This window comes from Lineus longissimus, chromosome 11, assembly GCF_910592395.1.
Source record: "Lineus longissimus chromosome 11, tnLinLong1.2, whole genome shotgun sequence".
Lineage (NCBI taxonomy): Eukaryota > Metazoa > Nemertea > Pilidiophora > Heteronemertea > Lineidae > Lineus > Lineus longissimus.
In genome coordinates this window covers 16,826,428-16,845,491 of record NC_088318.1, presented here as the reverse complement: position 1 = coordinate 16,845,491, position 19,064 = coordinate 16,826,428, and the positions used below count along the sequence as shown (strand labels likewise).

At 42.3% G+C, this 19,064-nt stretch overlaps 1 protein-coding gene across 1 annotated transcript in view; it reads right to left on the bottom strand.

Annotated features, from left to right (window-relative positions):
- LOC135495315 (neural-cadherin-like) overlaps window positions 1–19,064 on the bottom strand; it is an 84,207-nt gene that overhangs the window by 8,619 nt on the left and 56,524 nt on the right. Inside the window, exons 10-35 of the mRNA XM_064783779.1 lie at window positions 17,786–18,190; window positions 15,765–16,128; window positions 15,245–15,504; window positions 14,905–15,078; window positions 14,304–14,598; window positions 13,784–14,023; window positions 13,416–13,669; window positions 13,025–13,257; window positions 12,451–12,605; window positions 11,890–12,129; window positions 11,469–11,672; window positions 11,173–11,184; window positions 8,801–8,909; window positions 8,457–8,635; window positions 7,983–8,126; window positions 7,729–7,844; window positions 6,910–7,193; window positions 6,315–6,678; window positions 4,282–4,329; window positions 2,849–3,085; window positions 2,233–2,443; window positions 1,767–1,942; window positions 1,274–1,526; window positions 906–1,092; window positions 397–647; window positions 31–246 (exon numbers count right to left, since the gene is read on the bottom strand). Of these exons, the coding sequence (XP_064639849.1) occupies window positions 31–246; window positions 397–647; window positions 906–1,092; window positions 1,274–1,526; window positions 1,767–1,942; window positions 2,233–2,443; window positions 2,849–3,085; window positions 4,282–4,329; window positions 6,315–6,678; window positions 6,910–7,193; window positions 7,729–7,844; window positions 7,983–8,126; window positions 8,457–8,635; window positions 8,801–8,909; window positions 11,173–11,184; window positions 11,469–11,672; window positions 11,890–12,129; window positions 12,451–12,605; window positions 13,025–13,257; window positions 13,416–13,669; window positions 13,784–14,023; window positions 14,304–14,598; window positions 14,905–15,078; window positions 15,245–15,504; window positions 15,765–16,128; window positions 17,786–18,190 (5,611 nt within the window). The remainder of the gene's footprint in view (window positions 1–30; window positions 247–396; window positions 648–905; window positions 1,093–1,273; window positions 1,527–1,766; window positions 1,943–2,232; window positions 2,444–2,848; window positions 3,086–4,281; window positions 4,330–6,314; window positions 6,679–6,909; window positions 7,194–7,728; window positions 7,845–7,982; window positions 8,127–8,456; window positions 8,636–8,800; window positions 8,910–11,172; window positions 11,185–11,468; window positions 11,673–11,889; window positions 12,130–12,450; window positions 12,606–13,024; window positions 13,258–13,415; window positions 13,670–13,783; window positions 14,024–14,303; window positions 14,599–14,904; window positions 15,079–15,244; window positions 15,505–15,764; window positions 16,129–17,785; window positions 18,191–19,064) is intronic.

The window sequence follows — 19,064 nt, the reverse complement described above, 5'->3', positions numbered from 1 at the left end:
GAAGATAGACCTTTTTACAGCAGAACTTACTTGTTAAAAGTTTAACTTTTTCCACCTTAGGTTTATTTGGCTCCTCTGGTTTGCGTAAGCGGGTTAGATCATACCCATCATGGTCTTCTTCCCCGGCACCTTCCTCGTCATAATTAACAATATTTTCACGGACGTCATCATCAGGATCGACTTCCAAGATATACTTGTCATCTTCGCGGCGTCGGCGGGTGTAGATGACAAACGCTAGGACCAGAACTGAAAAGTAGATGCCGATGATATACAGGAACTTTATAAATGTGATGTAATGAAATGTTACTTTTTATAAAGCATTGCCCGTTGTCAATAAATCCCAAGCTTGGACTGCCACAGCAAAATGTCAAGTCTGTTAAAGGTTTATACACTTACGCATCAGCAAGAACAAGCACACAAGTATGGCAACCAAAGCTCCAGTGCTGAGTGATGCCATGATCTTCTCCTGCCTCTGCCCGCAGTTTTTCCCCTCCCAGCCATACTCGCACTCGCAGTGGTAGTCGTTGACGCGATCGAAACATGCTCCGTGCAGGCACGGACTGCTGAGGCATTCGCTGACGTTGAAACACGTCCTGACCGGGGAGTGGCTCGAGTTGTCAAAACCTTCGTAGTATCCTGCTGGGCACCTGAAACGAATTGAGTCATGCGATTGATCAGTTATGGAAAGGTTTCCGGCTGCCACAAAGCGGTTTGTACATGATATGTGTGAAGGAAACAGAAATGTGTGTCGCTTCCATTATGTATGCAGTGGAATGGTATATGTTAATTGTGACCAGTACTGTGAGGTGGTTTCCAGCCAAAGACGATGACTCATGTGTTCCACTCTAAAATTGCCCGAGGTGGTTTTGCTAATATGTCGATGACGTTGAAATTATTATACTTACTCGCACACTTGGAGACGCCACTTGTCAACACACATGAATGGTTGAATGCAATACTTCCCAATGCAAGAAGATGTTTTACATCCCATAGTGACGTTCTTTACATCCACTATCTCTGCATAGGGGGACTTCTCTATGACCCTGTCGACAGGAAACCAGCCGTTGTTATAACGAGGATCCTTCAAGCAACCTGAAGTTATAAGAATTCGACAGTTATAATGAGGACACGACTAGGAACCTGAAGTAAGAAAGTTACAATGATACTGGATACTGGTAGTAATAATGACGATACATCCAGTAGCCTGATGTAAGATAGTTATAATAAGGATCATAGTATAGTGACTCCCTAAGGGAGGTTCCATTGTACTTACTGTCCTTATAATCATCAGCACCACCAAGCACCGTCCCATCCAACCTGGTAATCTGGTGATCATGCGTATCTCCTGATGTATGGTTATAGAACCGTCCTTCGCCGATGTCCATCTTCAGAGTGATCGCTTTCCCAAACCGCTGCACGTAGACAGTGTGCCATTCTCCATTGGAGGCATTCACGTAGTAAAGCGATAATTCCTTGTCGGCGAGATTGCCCAGGTTGTATTGGAACTCAAGGCGGTACTCGTTCACCTGAAGGAGGATACAGACAGATCTAAACCGGAGACAATACAATCAATAACATGTCATAACATGTTATAACGCAACTTTCAAGAACAATGTTTTTTTATGTAAAATTGGACGAACTGGCATAAAACAATGCTTTTTGTCATCTTGTCCACTATGTGCACGAGGTTATCCGTTATGTTGCAAATGCATGTAACCTCAATTCGCAAAAACCTCACAACATTCGGTGACACCCTGTATACTAACCCTAAGCATCATAAACTCCCTCGTACTGTACTGTCCCTTGAAGTACATCAACACACCGTCTCTCTGGCGAGTCCTGAACATGATCTGTATGTCTGAGGTAAAATGGTCCATCAGATGAACCTGCGACAACTTCCAGTTGATGTAACTATTGTCGTTGAAATTAATCTCCTTTGTTCCTGAAATATACAAATATTTATCCCTTTGAACCATCGGAAAGGGCCGGCAGAGGGGGTAAGATATAATAACTTTCCAACAAATGCTCCTGATAACTAATTTCTGTGACTAGCACATCGCAACATTACCTTAGTCAAAGTCTTTAGCTTTCCGCTGACTAGTGTGTTTTTGATTCAATACTCCTCATAGAAACATGAATTGTTCGATGTTCTGTCAGATAGCAGAGACCCCCTATCGGCAACTTTGATATAGTTGACACCTTCAGCAGCAAAAACAGAAAAAGACAACCTACTTGTATTGCAAAGATGTCCCTTCCAACCGGGGTCACAGATGCATTTGAAAGCCACACCATCGCTAAGCTGGCCAACCAAATTTGACACACACTTTCCATTGACGCAATGCAAGCCCACTGGGGAGTTCCCACCACAGAAGACATCTTCATCAGGACAGCCATCAGAACTCCCATCCTGCTCACCAATGTCTCCAATGTAAAGATCGTAAAGCTGAAAGAGAACATATGAAATGTGACCAAATCAGTTTGTAATAGATTTCACAAAAGGTCTACAATAGGGAAATGAACAACAAGTCCGTATCAACCTGTCGAGTTCAGATGCGACAAGCGCCTAGTTTTGGTAGAGTGAGTCACATATATTTTCCTTGGCTACAGAAGATATCTTCACATGGGTTTTATCAGGACTCCAAACCACAACTGAGACCAGATCAGATCGCAAATGACGTCACGGCTGTAAATGACATACGTCACGTAATGGTGCAAGTATGTACATCAAGCCAGACCAGACCAGATCATATTCCTTCTCATTGACATGGCAAATCAATCTAGGCTGATCTGGCTCAATCTAGATCAGTTTGGTTCCATGTAAACGACCCAATTGTTAAAATGTCCCTACCTCGCCATCATGAACCAGATCCTTAACGCATCCCTTGAACCCCTTCGACACGAGACTCCCGGGGAATGGTGACAACAGATTCTTCCTTCCACCGAGTTGCAGCGGCTGGTTCACGTTGATGAATTTGTGTGATCCCGGCGTCTCCATGAATCGCTCACACGAGTTTCGGTCCTGGATGCTTTGACCAGTTTCCGTTATCGGGGCGTCCTTACAGCTGTCGACGACGACCCGCACAATCTGAAGAAAATATTGAGTTGATAGAAATATGTCGGAGTTTGAAACAGATTGTAGAAAAAATATGTAAAGTCAATTGACAAAATGCAGACACCCGTTCCCACGAGAGAGAGACTGAATTTGGTCAACTTTGACTTTTCATTCTTTAGCATGTTTAGCGTACCCAAATGAATTCCTGAACATTGAGGGGGTTAGCTTTGGTGCAAACAACTTACGTGTTTCAACTTTCCTGCGATTAGTGACATGATTAATGGGTGAAGCTGTTTTCGAAAAAAAAGACAAAATCAACCAGGCAATTTTAATACCCCATAGCTCTGCCTCCTGACAAAATGCTTCGTGCCTTCCTGCTTCAAAATACTTTTACTGAAGTCCTTAGATAAAAAATAGCCAACAGAACATGTAGCAGACACATCAACTTGTAGGTTACTCCATTCCTTGTATATAACTTGGGCAGGTGAAACGTTTAATGAGCACTTGCAGAACTGTTTACTGCATTTAACATGCTTAATTCAATTTCTTGAGCAAATTGTGTTTTCTTGGGAGATGGATGTTTACAATATTCGAATGATTCATGTCCTAGTACTGTTCAAAGACCTCGAAAGCTAAATTCCTCATTCCTGCGCAAAATAGAAATAAATGGATGCAGCGGACACCGGATTCAGTTTTAGACCTTTTAGCTATACATTTCACCTCATTCATTTCGTATCGCAAAGCTCATTAGTTGGGTTATGATGTGAAAAGTTCAATGGTGTTTGTTCAAGTGACAGGTTCGACGTCATGGGTTACAGGCCTGTTACAGTTGAAGCCCTAGCTACACTCTTAATATCTCGCTTTCTGGCAAAGCAAAAAAATCGATTGTGAGGCAATACATTCAACTGAGGCATGCAAGTTATGTCAGTGTCACAAAAAGTTGGTGACGCACAATGAATTTAATTAGGTAGCAAATAGGTTCAAGATGAAAAAGTACTGGTCTAAACTGTGAAAACATTTCAACGTGTGATAAAACAATGCCTTAATGAATTGAAGCACTACTGCGGTATAGCAGGGGCTGTGCATCCTCAATTTAGTGGTTCATCATAACAGGAGTATGCAGCCTCCATGCGCTGGCCGCTGGTAGGAACCATCAGATAGTGGTCCCCTATAACTAGGGCATGTATGCAAGCAAAGATGGTGCTCAATGCCAAGGAACCGATTCTTACATGTGCGAAATTCCCACTCTCTGCCTCACCCAAACCAGTGATGTCTTTCTGTAAGGATGAGAGTGACCGACAATTGAAATAGATTTTATTACAATTTGTAATCATGAAATGGCCAGGGCCATTGTGCTCACCTCATGTGGAGGAAAGATGGATAAAGAGCATGGTCTTGTGTCATGTAGTGTTAGGTTTGATGTAGGTCCAAGCAATTACAATTTCCCCAAAATGGCCAATTTACAGTACATTCGACCTCTGTGACCTTGAAAAGTAGGTCAAATCAAAGAAGACCCGGGTGACACATTGAATGGTTGTTAGAATTAGATGTACCTATGATATAAAATTGGTGCCAATCGGGCAAGTCATTACTAGGAATAATGGCATTTTGAAGAATTTAGGATTTGGCCCCCTCCCTGGAGGCCAAACGGCAAATCAGATCGCACCAAACTTCGGTACCTGAGATCACCTGACCAAGGGGTACATGTGTACTTAATTTGTGATCAATAGTCATTGCAGTTAAGAAACGTGCCATAGTTACGGCCCGACGGCGAATTTACGCCATTTGACCTCTGTGACCTTGACAAGAAGGTCAAATTAAAAACCTGTGTGACATATACTGTATGGTGGTTAGATGTACCCATGATATCAAATTGGTGGCAATCGGGCAAGAAGTTAAGGAATAATCACATTTTTAAGGTTTTTGGATTTTGCCCCCTGGTGGTCAAGTGGTGAATCATATTGGACCAAACTTCGGTCCCTGAGATCACCTGACTAAGGGGTAAATGTGTACCAAATTTGGTATCAATAGTCATTGCAGTTTAGAAACGTGCCATCGTTACATCCTAACGGCCAATTTACACCATTTGACCTCTGTGACCTTGAAAAGGAGGTCAAATCAAAAACCCGGAGGATATATGATGCACCTTTGCTAGAAGTACCTACCATATTTTTTTCAAAATTTCCCGACTACTATTAAGGGAGATATTGCATATTTTCACTTTTAACGTTTGGCCCCCTGGTGGCCAAACCATGAAACGAATCGGACCGAAACTTGGTCTCCCAGGTGTCAATACATAAGGGTACATGTGTACCAAGTTTCAACTCAATAGCTCTAACAGTTACGAAACGTGCCCTGCTAACGGACGACGGACGACGACGACGACGACGACGACGACGACGACGACGACGACGACGACGACGACGACGACGACGACGACGACGACGACGACGACGACGACGACGACGACGACGACGACGACGACGACGACGACGACGACGACGGACGACGGACGCCACGGTATGGGATAAGCTCACCTCTGCTAAGAGGTGAGCTAATAATTTCATAATATTTCATGCCTTATGGTGCTGCGTGCATGGATATTTTTAGGCAGGGTGCAGTGCTAATCTAACATGTCTAAGGCAAATGTGCAAAACTGTTCTTGATGTTCTTTTGTGACAAAGACAAAGAACATAGACATGATAGCACGTAACATGTTTACGTGAATGCACTACATATGACAGAGAACCATTTGACCAATACACCCTGAGTTACGTGGATGTATGGAGCCTGAGAGAGGCTTGACAAGTTACTGTCAATGACAGACCACCACATGCGCAAAAAAACAAAAATGTCATCTCTTTGACTGAATGATAGGTCCCTTCAACCTAGAGCTGTAAAACATGTTGTCCAGTAAAGTGAATAGCCCAAAGCTCATGCATGACCAAGAGGACAGGCTGCATACAAGGATGTTATGTACACAATTGTATTAAATATTTGGTAAGAGACTGACAGAAGGGAGTAACCCTTTGACTTTGAGGAAGGACTTGCAAAAATTCTTAAACATGTGAAACAATTACAATATGATTCGTATTGGTTTCTTTAATCAGAGATATCGCCTTTGGTTTCTGTCTCAATTGAATATTGCCTTTTTTTAAGAGAGTTTTCTGACATCCGGAAAATCCTTGCAAATCAATTTCAGTCCTCAAAGGGTTAAGGTCAAAGGTCAAGAAGCAGACGTCAATTGAGCATGACAACTTACCTTATTTGCCTGTCTGAAGATATCCACCCGATGCCACTTTCCATCAGTAACTGGTGGCGCCCTCGAAGCACTACCACGTCTGCCACCGACGGTGACGGAGCTCGGGCCGGAACCATGATCGACCGTCACACGGACGTAGCCATTGACAATCTCGATGGCAATGAAATCCGTGGGTTGTGACATTGAGGGAACTCGCATCGGTCCGTTATATAGGAGTAGACCATCTTCCCGCGTCATGAACGATAAGTACGTGTGACCTTGTAGGCATTGTTTGAGTGGTGGGAACCATGCCCATCCATCTCCATTGAATTGCCGCTTAGTCTGTTGGCAGCGAGGACCGTCAAATCCGGGGGGGCAGGCACAACTGGAATGAACACGCAGAAATGTTACAAAAAGCTTACAGCTATATTATACATCGTCCATCTAGACATTTATACGTCATGGAAAGCGACCTGAGAGAAAACTACACACAACATAGTAGGGAACTATCTTGACCATCTTCAAGACCCTCAAGTTCTGGACTCCACCAGGCTGATCTTGACTCCTTTACACCAACCCTATGAAGAATACAGTATTGCCCTTCAGCTTGGCTTACCTAAATCCCTCGTCCAGTTGTTTGCAGACCCCGCCATTGAAGCAAGAACCCGCTGTGCAGATACTGACATCTTTTGACACTTTACGCGCCTCGCACTGGCACTTGGCCTCGACGAACGACTTGATTCCAACAAGAGTGCTGCCATTTGTATTGATGACGTGTGGTCTTCTACCGATTGTCAAGACGTTCGAACATCCAGACTCGCAGACCTCGTTCATGCAGAGATCGACAGGTACCATGGCGAGGATGGCATCAGGGTTCTTCTCCTGCAGGATTTCGTTGAACTGAAAACAACAAAGGATATATCAAAGCATGATGTACATTTGAGAACAAACATGCCTTTCACAGAATCAGACATGTTCAGGCATGTCAGGAGAGAATGCAACATATCTCAATCATGTCAATAGGTTATTCTAGGACTTAGTCATAGGATGTCAATGTTGTAGTGGAAAAGCACCTTACCATAGAAAGGTCCTCGCTCAAAGTACTTAATCATTCAAAACTCATCTTTCAGCATTGTCCAGGGAAGAAAGAAGCAGCTTTAAAGCACTAACTCAACCTTCACACAGGAATAAAATAAGTGCCTCGGTAGGGATTTGAACCCACCACCTCTTGGTCAGGAGTATTGCACTCTAGCACCGTGACCACTCTCTAAGGGCTCATCCAACGTATTCCATTGCTTAGTCCTTCCAACAGACTTCTAGAGGATTCCTCAAACAACCATGAACATTGCTAACCAGATCACACGAACAATCTGCATCATGCTAAGATGCCCAGAGACCACAAGTAGAGTTGGTCTAACAATGTGCATCTACTCACAGTGTCCCGGTGTTGGTCGAACACTCCATTCATCCTTGCAGGCTTGTAGTATGGGGATCCGTGCGCCGAATACCTCACGTCAACACACTTGCCCTTTTCACCTTTACAGTTCATCACTGAAAAAGTGAAATATATTTATAAATTGTCATTCTTAGGAAGTGGCAATAACATTCAAGAGACTTGCTTACAGTCACAATTGACGTGTCTGTGCTGAAACATACTGAGATTTTCACAAAACCGCTCATATTTCTCACCTGTGAAGATTTCGACAAAATCCAACTGAGTCTCTAGTATCTTGGCAATCTTCTCACGGAACTGCATGTAGAGACTGGGCTGGTAGAAGTTGGGCTTGGAAGAGTCAGGGAGATCCCGGTCAACAAATTCCTCTGCTGTTACACCTAAAAGTATCAAAATGAAATAGATATCCATCTGCTGTCACACCTAAAAGCATCAGAATGAAAAACCTCTTAAAGATCTGTCTGCAGTTATGGCCTGTGGGGTTTTACTACACAAGTTTACCTGTACTATTCGGCACTATTTCTTTTGATCTTTTGTTCAAATTCATCAACGATCCTAAATTTCTCAAAGGTTGATACTGGGGTAAATAACACTGTGTTTCCTTCCAGTGGAGGCGCAGCGCAGGTAATCAAACACACAAAAACTACCTACAACTACCAAGACTTAATAAAGACTAGTCTTTATTAATTCTTGCTGCTACTTTTGTATACCTGTTATCCTGAATGAGCCTGCATTATACACAGGCTCCTGAGGAATGTTCCTGGAGATGACCGTCACAGTCGAGATGACCGACATGTGGTAGTAGTTGTCAGTGACCTTAAACTCCATGTCGTAGCGACCTTCGGGCAGATAGGAGGTCAAGTGAAGGGCACCCGTACCTCGATCAACTCTGCAACAGATAGGAAAGTAAAATGAAATAGAAATTGATGTTGTCAATCAATTATCTGTCAAAATTGAACATGTTGAATGGCATCAAGAAGCCATGTACAAAATATCCCAGGTTAAATTGAATATTAGGAACTGGTCTTACAAAAGTGAAACTATAGTATGTTACCTGAAGTAGGGAGGTGGGTCTCCAACAAATTCAAACGTCTTGTCCGGTAAGTCCCAGTCGTCGTAATCTTGAGCGTAGACATTGCCGATAAATGTTGCACGGAATTTCCCTGGAAGATGCAAGGATTCATTTTGAGGGTTAGAAGGGTATATACTCATCTTTGTTGTCAATTTTACTTCAAACTGCCAATCACTGCATCACAAACACAGCAAAGATTTAAACATATTTCACTGAGTGGCCATTTAGTGATTGAGATAATTCAGATTAACACTCCTTCAGAACGTTGTTTATCAGGAGTGGAGGAAAAATCCAAGACCTGGTCATCCCAACCTCTTCGAATATTGAAAATTTGATTGAAAATGTTATTTTTCCTGGGGTGACGTTACAACATTGGACCCTTACACACCAACAAACCAACCTCTACCACTGGGGCGCTGCATGCAGTCGCTATTTGGTCTTTTATAGGCAGCAACACCTGTTGACGATTAGTGCAAAACACATGCTGATTGGCTAGAACATAATCATAGCATCGCGCCATAAAAATCCAGGATTCCTGGACTTTCTGCAGGATTGTCGGGCAAGGTCTGTGGAGTGACCATCTCAATCTCCAACCACAGGAAAGGGACATTGGACCTCTGCGACGGAGATTTACCAACATCACATATACTATGTCAAATACATGTACAACTTTTTCACATACAAGTATAACTTGACAATCATGATTCAACTGATAGAAGGACCAATTGATGCGATTGTGACGTGATGAGACATGGTGAAAGGGACCAAGTAGTTGCATGGTTACGAATTCATCAGGTATTAAAGACTTTTAGTTTTCATTTTAACTCAGACAACAGGCAGTTATCTGTTGTCAAATGCCACCTTTTGTATCAAAATCTTAACTTCTCTGAAACATCCTGTATTTGTAAGTTTACACAGTTGCATATGCAAAGAAAATTCCTTCCCATCAGTTTATATCAAGCCTTAGTAGAAGACTGTTAGAAGTTCCCCAATATCACTCCATATTCATAGTAGAAGACTGTTAGAAGAAGGAAACGATATTCCATAATGATGGACGAAAATATCCGATTTAGGCGAAAAAATATTAAAATGCATTTGAAAAATAATGTGAAAAAGTAAAAAATTCATCTGACACCTTTAGCAAAGCTCTGAAAAAAATAATATTTTGCTCCCTGAATGACTGAGGAAACAAAAATCCACCACCAACATCTCTGTACTAAGACTGCAGCATTCAAATTAGACATGAAATGTGGGACTTGCCACTTTCGTTCCAAGGTCCGACAACAGTACTCACAGTGTCAAAAATGTGGTCAGACCAATAAACATCTGACCACATGACAAATCGAGTGTTGTGTGACATATCACGGGTTACGTCAGACACGTCACAATCAAGGTACCTGTCGGTAAATAACAAGTCTGATGTCATCCGCCACATCATGCAACACTCGATTCGTTACTTGATCAGAAGTTTATTAACCTTGAACGAAAGCGTCAAGTCTTGTGTTGGATGCCTGTGCAATTGAAATGGCGAGGCAATGATGATAGTTATGGAAGCGGCAATAAAACGACAACACCTTATAGCAAATACTGACTTGTTATTTGTCATCAAGTTGTTTCATTATGCAAACCTCCAAACTTCATGTGAAAGTTAGGGATGATTATTTTGATTTGGACTGTATCAAAATTACTTTTGGGGATTTCTTGTAACACGGAACAATTGCTTTAAAGTGCTGCCAATAAGTGATTAGTTATACATTTATTTTCAATAAGCACAAACGAATCTAAAAGCATATTACTGCAAACTCTGATTATTGTAAAGTTTGTGCTCATTGAAAATGTTGAAATGACATGAAACAGAGGCTAGGTTGTTGACGTCGTGAGACTGATACTTACACTTCCCAGCAGAATAGTCTACGTCCCCTGCAACAGAATCATGCATGCAATATGACCCTGGCACAAATAACATCAACTGAGACAGGAAAATAACAGGGAATTTAAAGGAAGAGTCCTCTAAGCTAAATAGGATGTGCACACTTCAAAATAATTTCTGTTAGCTATCGTTTTCTTTAGGGGCATATAAGTCAAATTATCCTCACATTGAAACGTCTTCGGTTTTGGAACCTGTTTTAATATGTCAAGTAAAGTAAAGGGATACAATTTTTCCCCAGTGTTTTACTTTCCTTTTCTTTTGCATGCTACTGTCGTACTGATATATTGAGGACAGAGTTTGTCATAATTAAATGAGAGTTAAGTGGAAAAATTAACCAAAAAAATTGCAAAGAAATACAAAGGTTGGAACAACAATTTATTTGATTATATGAAAAAAATTGAATCTAAGATATAATTCAACTTACCCGCTTTCCAGCCTGTGGTGCATGTGTAAGGAGTAGAGAAACGGTAGGGTAATTAACATGCAATTAGTGGGTTCGTTAAGCCATGCAATTGAGCTAATGAAGAAGTTGATCAGAATCTAAAATTCTCCTTCTATCTTCTGATCGCCTGTATTTTGTGTGCATCTAGCTATAGATACCCGTGTCTATGACATCCTGGGGCCTCACGATGTCTGACGCGGGCGGGGGGGGGGGGGGGGGGTAGCCTTCTATTCTCCCCATTTTCATTCAGCACGTTCAACGGAAAATATCTCGCCTACCTTCATAGTTATAGATATCGATATTCTTGTGTCCTGGCTGATGCATGTTGTCATTCTTATCCCCGATTGTGATGGTCAGTGTGTTCGTTCCGCTCAGACCTTGTCTGTCCGTCATGATGATCGGCATGTAATAATACTTCTGTTTCTCACGGTCGAATTTTGCCTTCGTCTTGATGTCGCCTGCGCCATTTCCATTGTCGCCACCTGGGGAGAAAGGTTGAAACCAATTTATGACTTCTTGACAAAGATTAGTCTTTATCTCATTTTGGCAGTCATATATTTTCACATTCTGCAAATGCAAGAAATATAAAAAAAAAAAAAAAAAAAAAAAACGGAAATATTTTTAAGTTTACAGTATTGGGCAACAACTGGCACCAATTAAAGGTACAGCAATACACACCAGTTAATTCTACCAACTAACCTTGGATGAACTGTAAGGTGAAGAATTCCCTGGTTGGACTATCAGCAGGTTCCGAAAACACGAACGGCGGACCATTTGTTGCGTTGTCCGGATCTTTGGCATGGACGGATACGATAAACGCAGGTGGTTCAACATTCTCATCGATCACTGGATGGTATATGTAGGCAAACTTGGGGAAATTATCATTGACGTCGAGAAGCGTTATGGTCAGCGAGGAGGAGCCCGTCTGGGGTGGGAAACCTGTAATGGGTGGGAAACTATTAGCAAGGGATACACGTAAATTGGTCAGAATCCTCCACTTTTTGCCAGAGGGATACAAGAAGTGGTTATGTTTTCCTTTTTTCCAAAGTGATACTTGTACATACCCTTTCAATAAGTGACATTGACATATAGGCCTTTGTGACAGCCCTATACTTGTGAAAGTGTGTGGCTTTTTTATGACATGTGTGTACCGGGACTGCCCCGGAATCTACCCGGGGCCACAGAGGTAACAAGCCCTGATGTTTCGACTGTGCCACTCCGACAGCCCAGGGACAACCAACAGTTTTAGCAAGGTTATACCTTTATCAACGGCTAATATCCTAGCTGTCATCATTGCCTTGCGTTTTGCATCGGACGTCCATTGCTCCCGATCGAGCGGCTTGACAACTGTCACCCGGCCATATCGATCAATATTCAAATTTCCATAGGGATCAGTTTCAGGGTCGATTTTGTAACTGGAATAACGATAAGCAGGTTGATTAAAAACACCTAAAAGTCAAAAGGGGAACACACTTTTTTTGTATTTGTGTTTCTATTTAGGGAGATAAATGGCATAGTGGTAGAGTGCCTGGCTCATAATCAAGAGGGCGTGGGTTCGAGTCATATGACCACCATTGTGATTTTTGTGGCTTTGAGCAAAACACATAACCCTACTTGATTCTCTCCACCCAAGAGTAGGACCTAGCTGGCAGAATACGAATGTCAGTCCGGAGCACTGTATTTCTGCAGCTTGGACACGAGATACTCCCAGGTGTAGAGCTTGAATCATGAATGTACAGGCAAATAGTGAGGGGGTGGAATGTAAACCACTTTGATCGATGAAACTACATTGAATATTAGGCTACAGAAGACTCATTATCATCATCATACTCACTCAAACAAGGCATTCTGTCCTTGGTCAGCATCTGTCGCCACAAAAGTCTTAATCTTTGTCCCGACTGGTTTGTTCTCGTACATGGTTGTCGAGGCATTGGCCCGAAAGATGGGCTTATTATCATTCACGTCCATGACTTTCACGATCATTCGGGCAGTGTCCGTGAACTTGCCGTCAGTAACTTTGAGATCGAGGACAAAACGGCGGAACTGAGGCTTCTCAAAATCCAGGCGCTGAAATTTGGAAACATGGCGAGGTTGAAATGAGGCAATTGCAAAGAAAAAGTCCCCATTGTCGCATGCAATCATGATCGCGGTGACGAAAATAGCTCAATTGCGGGAGCTTTAACGCTTTCAAGCCAGAACCAAAACTTAGATGTGTAAAACCTTACCGTCATGTTATAAACCTGCAGTACACCAGTATCCGTCACATAGATACTCTGGATGCTAAACGTTTTGCGACTGTTTTCGTCTAAACTGAACGTCAGATGGCCCTGCGAGCTGAAATCATTGTCCGTAGCTGACACAGTATGGAAAGTCGTGCCATTCATCATGTTTTCGGGAATTTCAATTTCGTAGTTTTTCTTGGTGAAATGGGGGGCGTTGTCGTTTTCATCCATAATGATAATGGTAGCAGTGGCAGTCGCTGAAAAGAGAATTCGTTGATTGTTTTGCTGTTTTATTTATCCGATGTGACTGCAAAATGTTTTCATGATAAAAAGGAGTGCAAGAATGCAATTTTGACATATTTTTGACTCACTTGATTTGGCCGGTCGTCCGCCATCCCTCGCCCTGATAATCAGCTTAAACTGATCGATGTTATCCTCGCGATCGATCCCACTCAACCTGGTATAGATGCGTCCAGACGTGTCGTCACGCATTTCAAACGCCATTTGGTTGCGCCGACCTACACGAGGGACTTGCTCCAGAATCTCATAATAGACGGTCTGGTTTTCACCCTTGTCGCTGTCCTTGGCCTCGACTTTCAGCACTTCAATATCTGAAAATTCAAATTCAATCAAGTAAGTTCTGTTATGTAAGAGGGATCAGTCCTACAAGCCTTGGCTTAAGGGAGGACCTCTTGGCCTGTTTACTACCATGGCTGTAGGAGCAGGGACCGTCCCATCCCAGTAAATCACATCAGAGGTTTCCAAACTGAATTTTCTTTCTTGGAAGGAGGAGCAGGAATCAAAAAAGATCCACGACTACAAGAGCTTGGTCACATCAATGGGACTATATCGGGTCTTTAGAAAGCCCACCCAACAGTGGCAGTAACTTACTGGGCCCAGCATTCTCTTTCAGATAACCCTTCAGCAGTGAATTGACAAAGATGGGCGCATTATCGTTGATGTCCTGCACCTCAATAGTCACCACGGCGTAACCCGTCAACCTCTCATCAGTGCCTAGAACGTTGAACTCCCAGAGTCGTACGCTGCTATCAGGTGCCTCACGGTCAATCTCTTTGATTTGGAAGAGCCTGCCTTGGCCGTCAATCTTGAAATATTCATTCGCATCAGCTCCGCTGAGGGCGTAGTAGATGTTCGTATATGCAGCGTCAACATCAATCGCATGGGTCTGCGCAATTAAAAAAACGTTAAACATTTTGACAGAGACGGATACATTGGAATTTTTTTGTTGAAATCAACAAGGACATGCATGGAGGTGTGCACTTTTTTGTGCTATCATATCTTTAGAAGATACACAGCTAGTAACTCATAAATCTCGCGATGGCAGACATGACTTGTGAATGAGGGGCACACTCGATTCTGCGGGTTTGAAGGGTGAAACTCCCCCAATTTAATTGGCGACAACTGGCAGAAACAGGGATTCTTGTGCAACTTTTAATGGTAGCACATCCAATACAAACACAAAGTTTATTACCTGAACAAGAAACTTTCCTTCTGGTGGTGGCACGTCGTGTTCTATAACATTGTTGACCATATAGAATGCCGGGTTAAACACAGGAGGGTTGTCGTTTTCATTCAACAGTGTGATCTGGACGATGGTGTCGTTGTAGTACTTGCCGTCGAACACTCGCACCTTCAAATTGTATACCTAGAGAAAAGAGGCGTGGAATATCAGATATATGAATAAGAATTCAGTCAGAATTCACTGCAGACTGTTTGTCTGAAGGCAACAACATGTTGCACTGCTGACTGTTCGTCTCATTATTCTTTTGATTATTCATTTGACATGTTTGCCAGGAAATGCTCATCCTCACCTTTGGATCAGTATCATAATCTAAAGATTGTGCCACGTAAATCTCGCCAACACCTTCCCGGATACCAAACACATTGTGTTTATTTCCGCCAACTATCGAATACGTCAACTTGGCCGTCGAATCAGAATCTTTTGCAGTGACAGTGATGACAGAACTTGTGATGTCCGCTAATTCTGATATTGTCGTGTTGTATGATGGCTTCTCAAAATAGGGGGCGTTATCATTCTGATCAGCGATGGCGATGATGACACCCTTGAAATCTGGAATAAGAAGGCCAAACCATTCCATTAACTTTTTTGCCACCGCACCCGGTATATACTGGGTCCATACACCGCTTACTAATGGCCCGCAAATATCCGTACTGGTAGATGGCAGGCAAACTGAAGAGCAGACGATCTTTTCAATGAAATTCAATGAATAACGCATAGATGCTCGTCACAATTCGGGGATGGTGGCAGTTAAAGGGTTAAGTTCCTAGAAAACCAAATCCCCAGGCAACCAAAGGTAAAAACAAACTTACCAACATTCGGGCCTTCACTTCCAGCATCCGATGGTGCCCCATCCTCTGCAATAACTGTGATGCGATACTCATCCTTAGTCTCCCGATCAAACTCCTTATTACTAAAAATCTCCCCAGTCTTCTTATTAATCCGGAAATCTTTCCAATCTGCAGTTTTCTGCAGCCGGTAAGTTACCGTCTTGAATGCGGGTTCCGTATCCAAGTCATACGCGGTAACTTGAATGACCGACTTTCCCGCTGGGACGTTTTCACCAATACTCCCCTGGTAGTTGCCGAGAAGACTGTTGTAGCTGGTAAAAGTTGGCGCGTTGTCATTTTTGTCTTGCAGTGAAATGTTGAGTAAGAGTTCGGAACTTTTGTCACCCTGTGAAGAGGAAAAACACTTTTTGAATATTTGTTTTTATATAACTGCTACATTATACTCAATACAATTTGATATAAAACAACATCGAGAGTGATACACTGTTATTAAATGTTAGCTTTTTTAGCTATCATACAGTGCATAATTTTCATTCCATCTTTTACAACAATAAGTTTTTTAGACAACTATTACAATAAAACCCATACAGGTCTTTGTTTGCTATTCAAACAAAGTATGTACATTACAAAAGTGAACATTAGTTCAGGCGGACTGCAAACCATATCCTGACAAAAGCCCATAACTAACAGCCGTGAGGGAGGAGTTCTGGCCATCAGCTAAAGCCTGCATCTGAAGGACCAGCTTAGAGGTGACCAAGAGAAACTGAGACAAACATCAGCATTACAGGTCACCAGACCAGGAATGAACACGAAGAAGAACTGCAGGCTAAACGAACAGGGCAATTACTATTCTACTGATGATGATGATGATGATGATGATGATGGTTATTGTTGATAAAACAGTGCTACAAGTGACATTAGTGACATTAGTGTTTCGACCATGTCGACTCTACAAGGTCAGTGGAGTGCAAGGTTGTCAGTCACATGCCGTAGTATTAAGGTCACGGATATGCACTTAGAGCTGAACTACATAAACTGAAGAGTTATCTTAGAGTGAGTAGATTAAGTCTCCGTCTATGGATCTTTGATGGCTCCGGATGGAGGTTCTATCGATGGAGATCCATGAATGAAATGTTGATGCTATCCACTGATGGCCCATGGTAGATCCATCCATGGATGTCCATGGATGGATAGATGATTCTCCATCATCTGACCATGGATGGCCCATGGATGGAATGTTCATGACCAATCACCAACATGGATCCATGGACGGAGACTTTTGCCTGTGTAAGCACCACCATTTTGGCTAAAACTTGAATTTTAGAAGAGTTGTAATTGTTTTTGGATTTCAAGTTTACACCAAGATGGTAGAGCCTGTGGTCAATTCTTAACATTGCTATACACTGTTGTGCACGGACTGGCACAGGCGAAAAATGGCTTCCCAACGAAAGGGAGAAATGTACACTGTAACCAAGAAGTGTTAGAAAAAGAGAGTGTGCTAAAATAGAGTGTGCTAAACTGAAATATCTTACAGATGTGCCTTTAGAGGATACAAAACTCTTGTCTTTACGAGGCACCTATACAGTGATACAGACAGTCAATCTTTGACACAAGAACATTTACGAAACACAACATCAACAACAACAATGATAACAATGATTTCTCCAGTAAATTTCATAGCACCCTTAAACAACTTCAGTTCTAATGGCCGGATAACCGTTACTGGCCCTGTGAGAGAAGGAGGCACAATACATTGTCTTAATTGTCTTTACCTGACATTTCTCTCATGGCAAAGGCCTCATCCACCACGGCAATTTACACCACGGATGTGGAAATGAAGCGATAAAGTGATGGGCTGAGAGAGGATAATGAAGGATATCATCACCCATATTACTCAGAGATGGAGTGACTCTCTCTGATCAACATCGATTTCCTCCCAAATGTGGTTCGGTTAAAAATAGGTAAAGTTTGTACAACATCAACAACATTAAGATTTTGAACATAAAATCGAGAAAAAAAAGGCACAGAGGGAGACAACTTACCACTGTTGCCCTCAGTTTAACCCTATACTCCTTGATGCTCTCATAGTCCATCGGAGAGTTGACCTTCAGCTCCACCTCGTTTTTATCTGTGTGCGTCAAGGTTCGGAAGGGTTGCACATCGCTGCTACCAGATGGCGTGAAGAAGAAATCATTGCCGTCGATGGAGACAATATCGAATGAAACAAGCTGTCCAGAAACCGGGGGCATCGCGGCCAAGGTCACGACAGTGTGACCTTGAGGGGTCAACTCCTCGATCTGAAAACTCGTCCCGTCGTCAATTAACCACCGTGGCGGCTGCTGCTCGGAGCTATTCACTTGTATTTGTACCTTGGCAACCTGCCATCGCTCGGGTGGCGGTTCCTGTCCGAGATCGCGGGCTTCGATTGTCAGATTACAGATGGTAGGCTGCAAAATGTCATGACATGGCTACAGGAAGAAATCAAAGACATAAATGAAGTCACTTCAGAGTTCTGATACCATCCACACCGAACCCTGTGACTGATAGTGTGATCTGTTTGGTATTCATTTGTTTATTTTCTCTTTTGAATTTGTTCTATCATACGAAGTCTTAACGAGCAGTTTTTTTGCTTCAGACCAAATAAATTTGACTCTTGAAGCAACTTTGAATCCCAACGACCAACCCACTATTCATGAAATTATAAAGTCGTACAAAACTACGAAATTGGAAAAGGACACATATATGATATAGCCAGCATATCCCTTCGTCAGACTTAATACCGACGTAGACAAATGATGGACAATTCAGTAAAAATATTACGTGACCAATAATCAGTAAAAGCCGATAAAGTGAGATTTTTATTGCCTGATAATCACACTCAGTCAGCTGGGTCTTACACCATTCTCGAGACAGACAATACCGTTACGAGAAAAAATTGTGTGAAAAATCACAATTCTGACATTCAACCAACACCCAAATGTGACTTTTGTGCAAGTGTGTTGACTTTGAAATTTTTTTGAAACTCAACTAAAACTTAAGCTTTTGGTAGGATAACCCTCGTCAAGATATTTTAACACTGACAACAGAAAAAACAATATTCGCTATTTGAAATCAGCAGTAGAGTCTGGAATTATTTGGGGTCCATGTTTCCTACACCAGCAAGTTCATTTCAGAAACAATTTATGGAAATGATTTGACGTCTCGAAAAATCTGTCAATCCTTTTTTCACAGTGAGGCATTTTCAGTGACTTGGTCGTGAACAGGTCAATGCATCAAGACGGACAGACTGACAACAAGTTTCCGATCGATACCAGACAATAT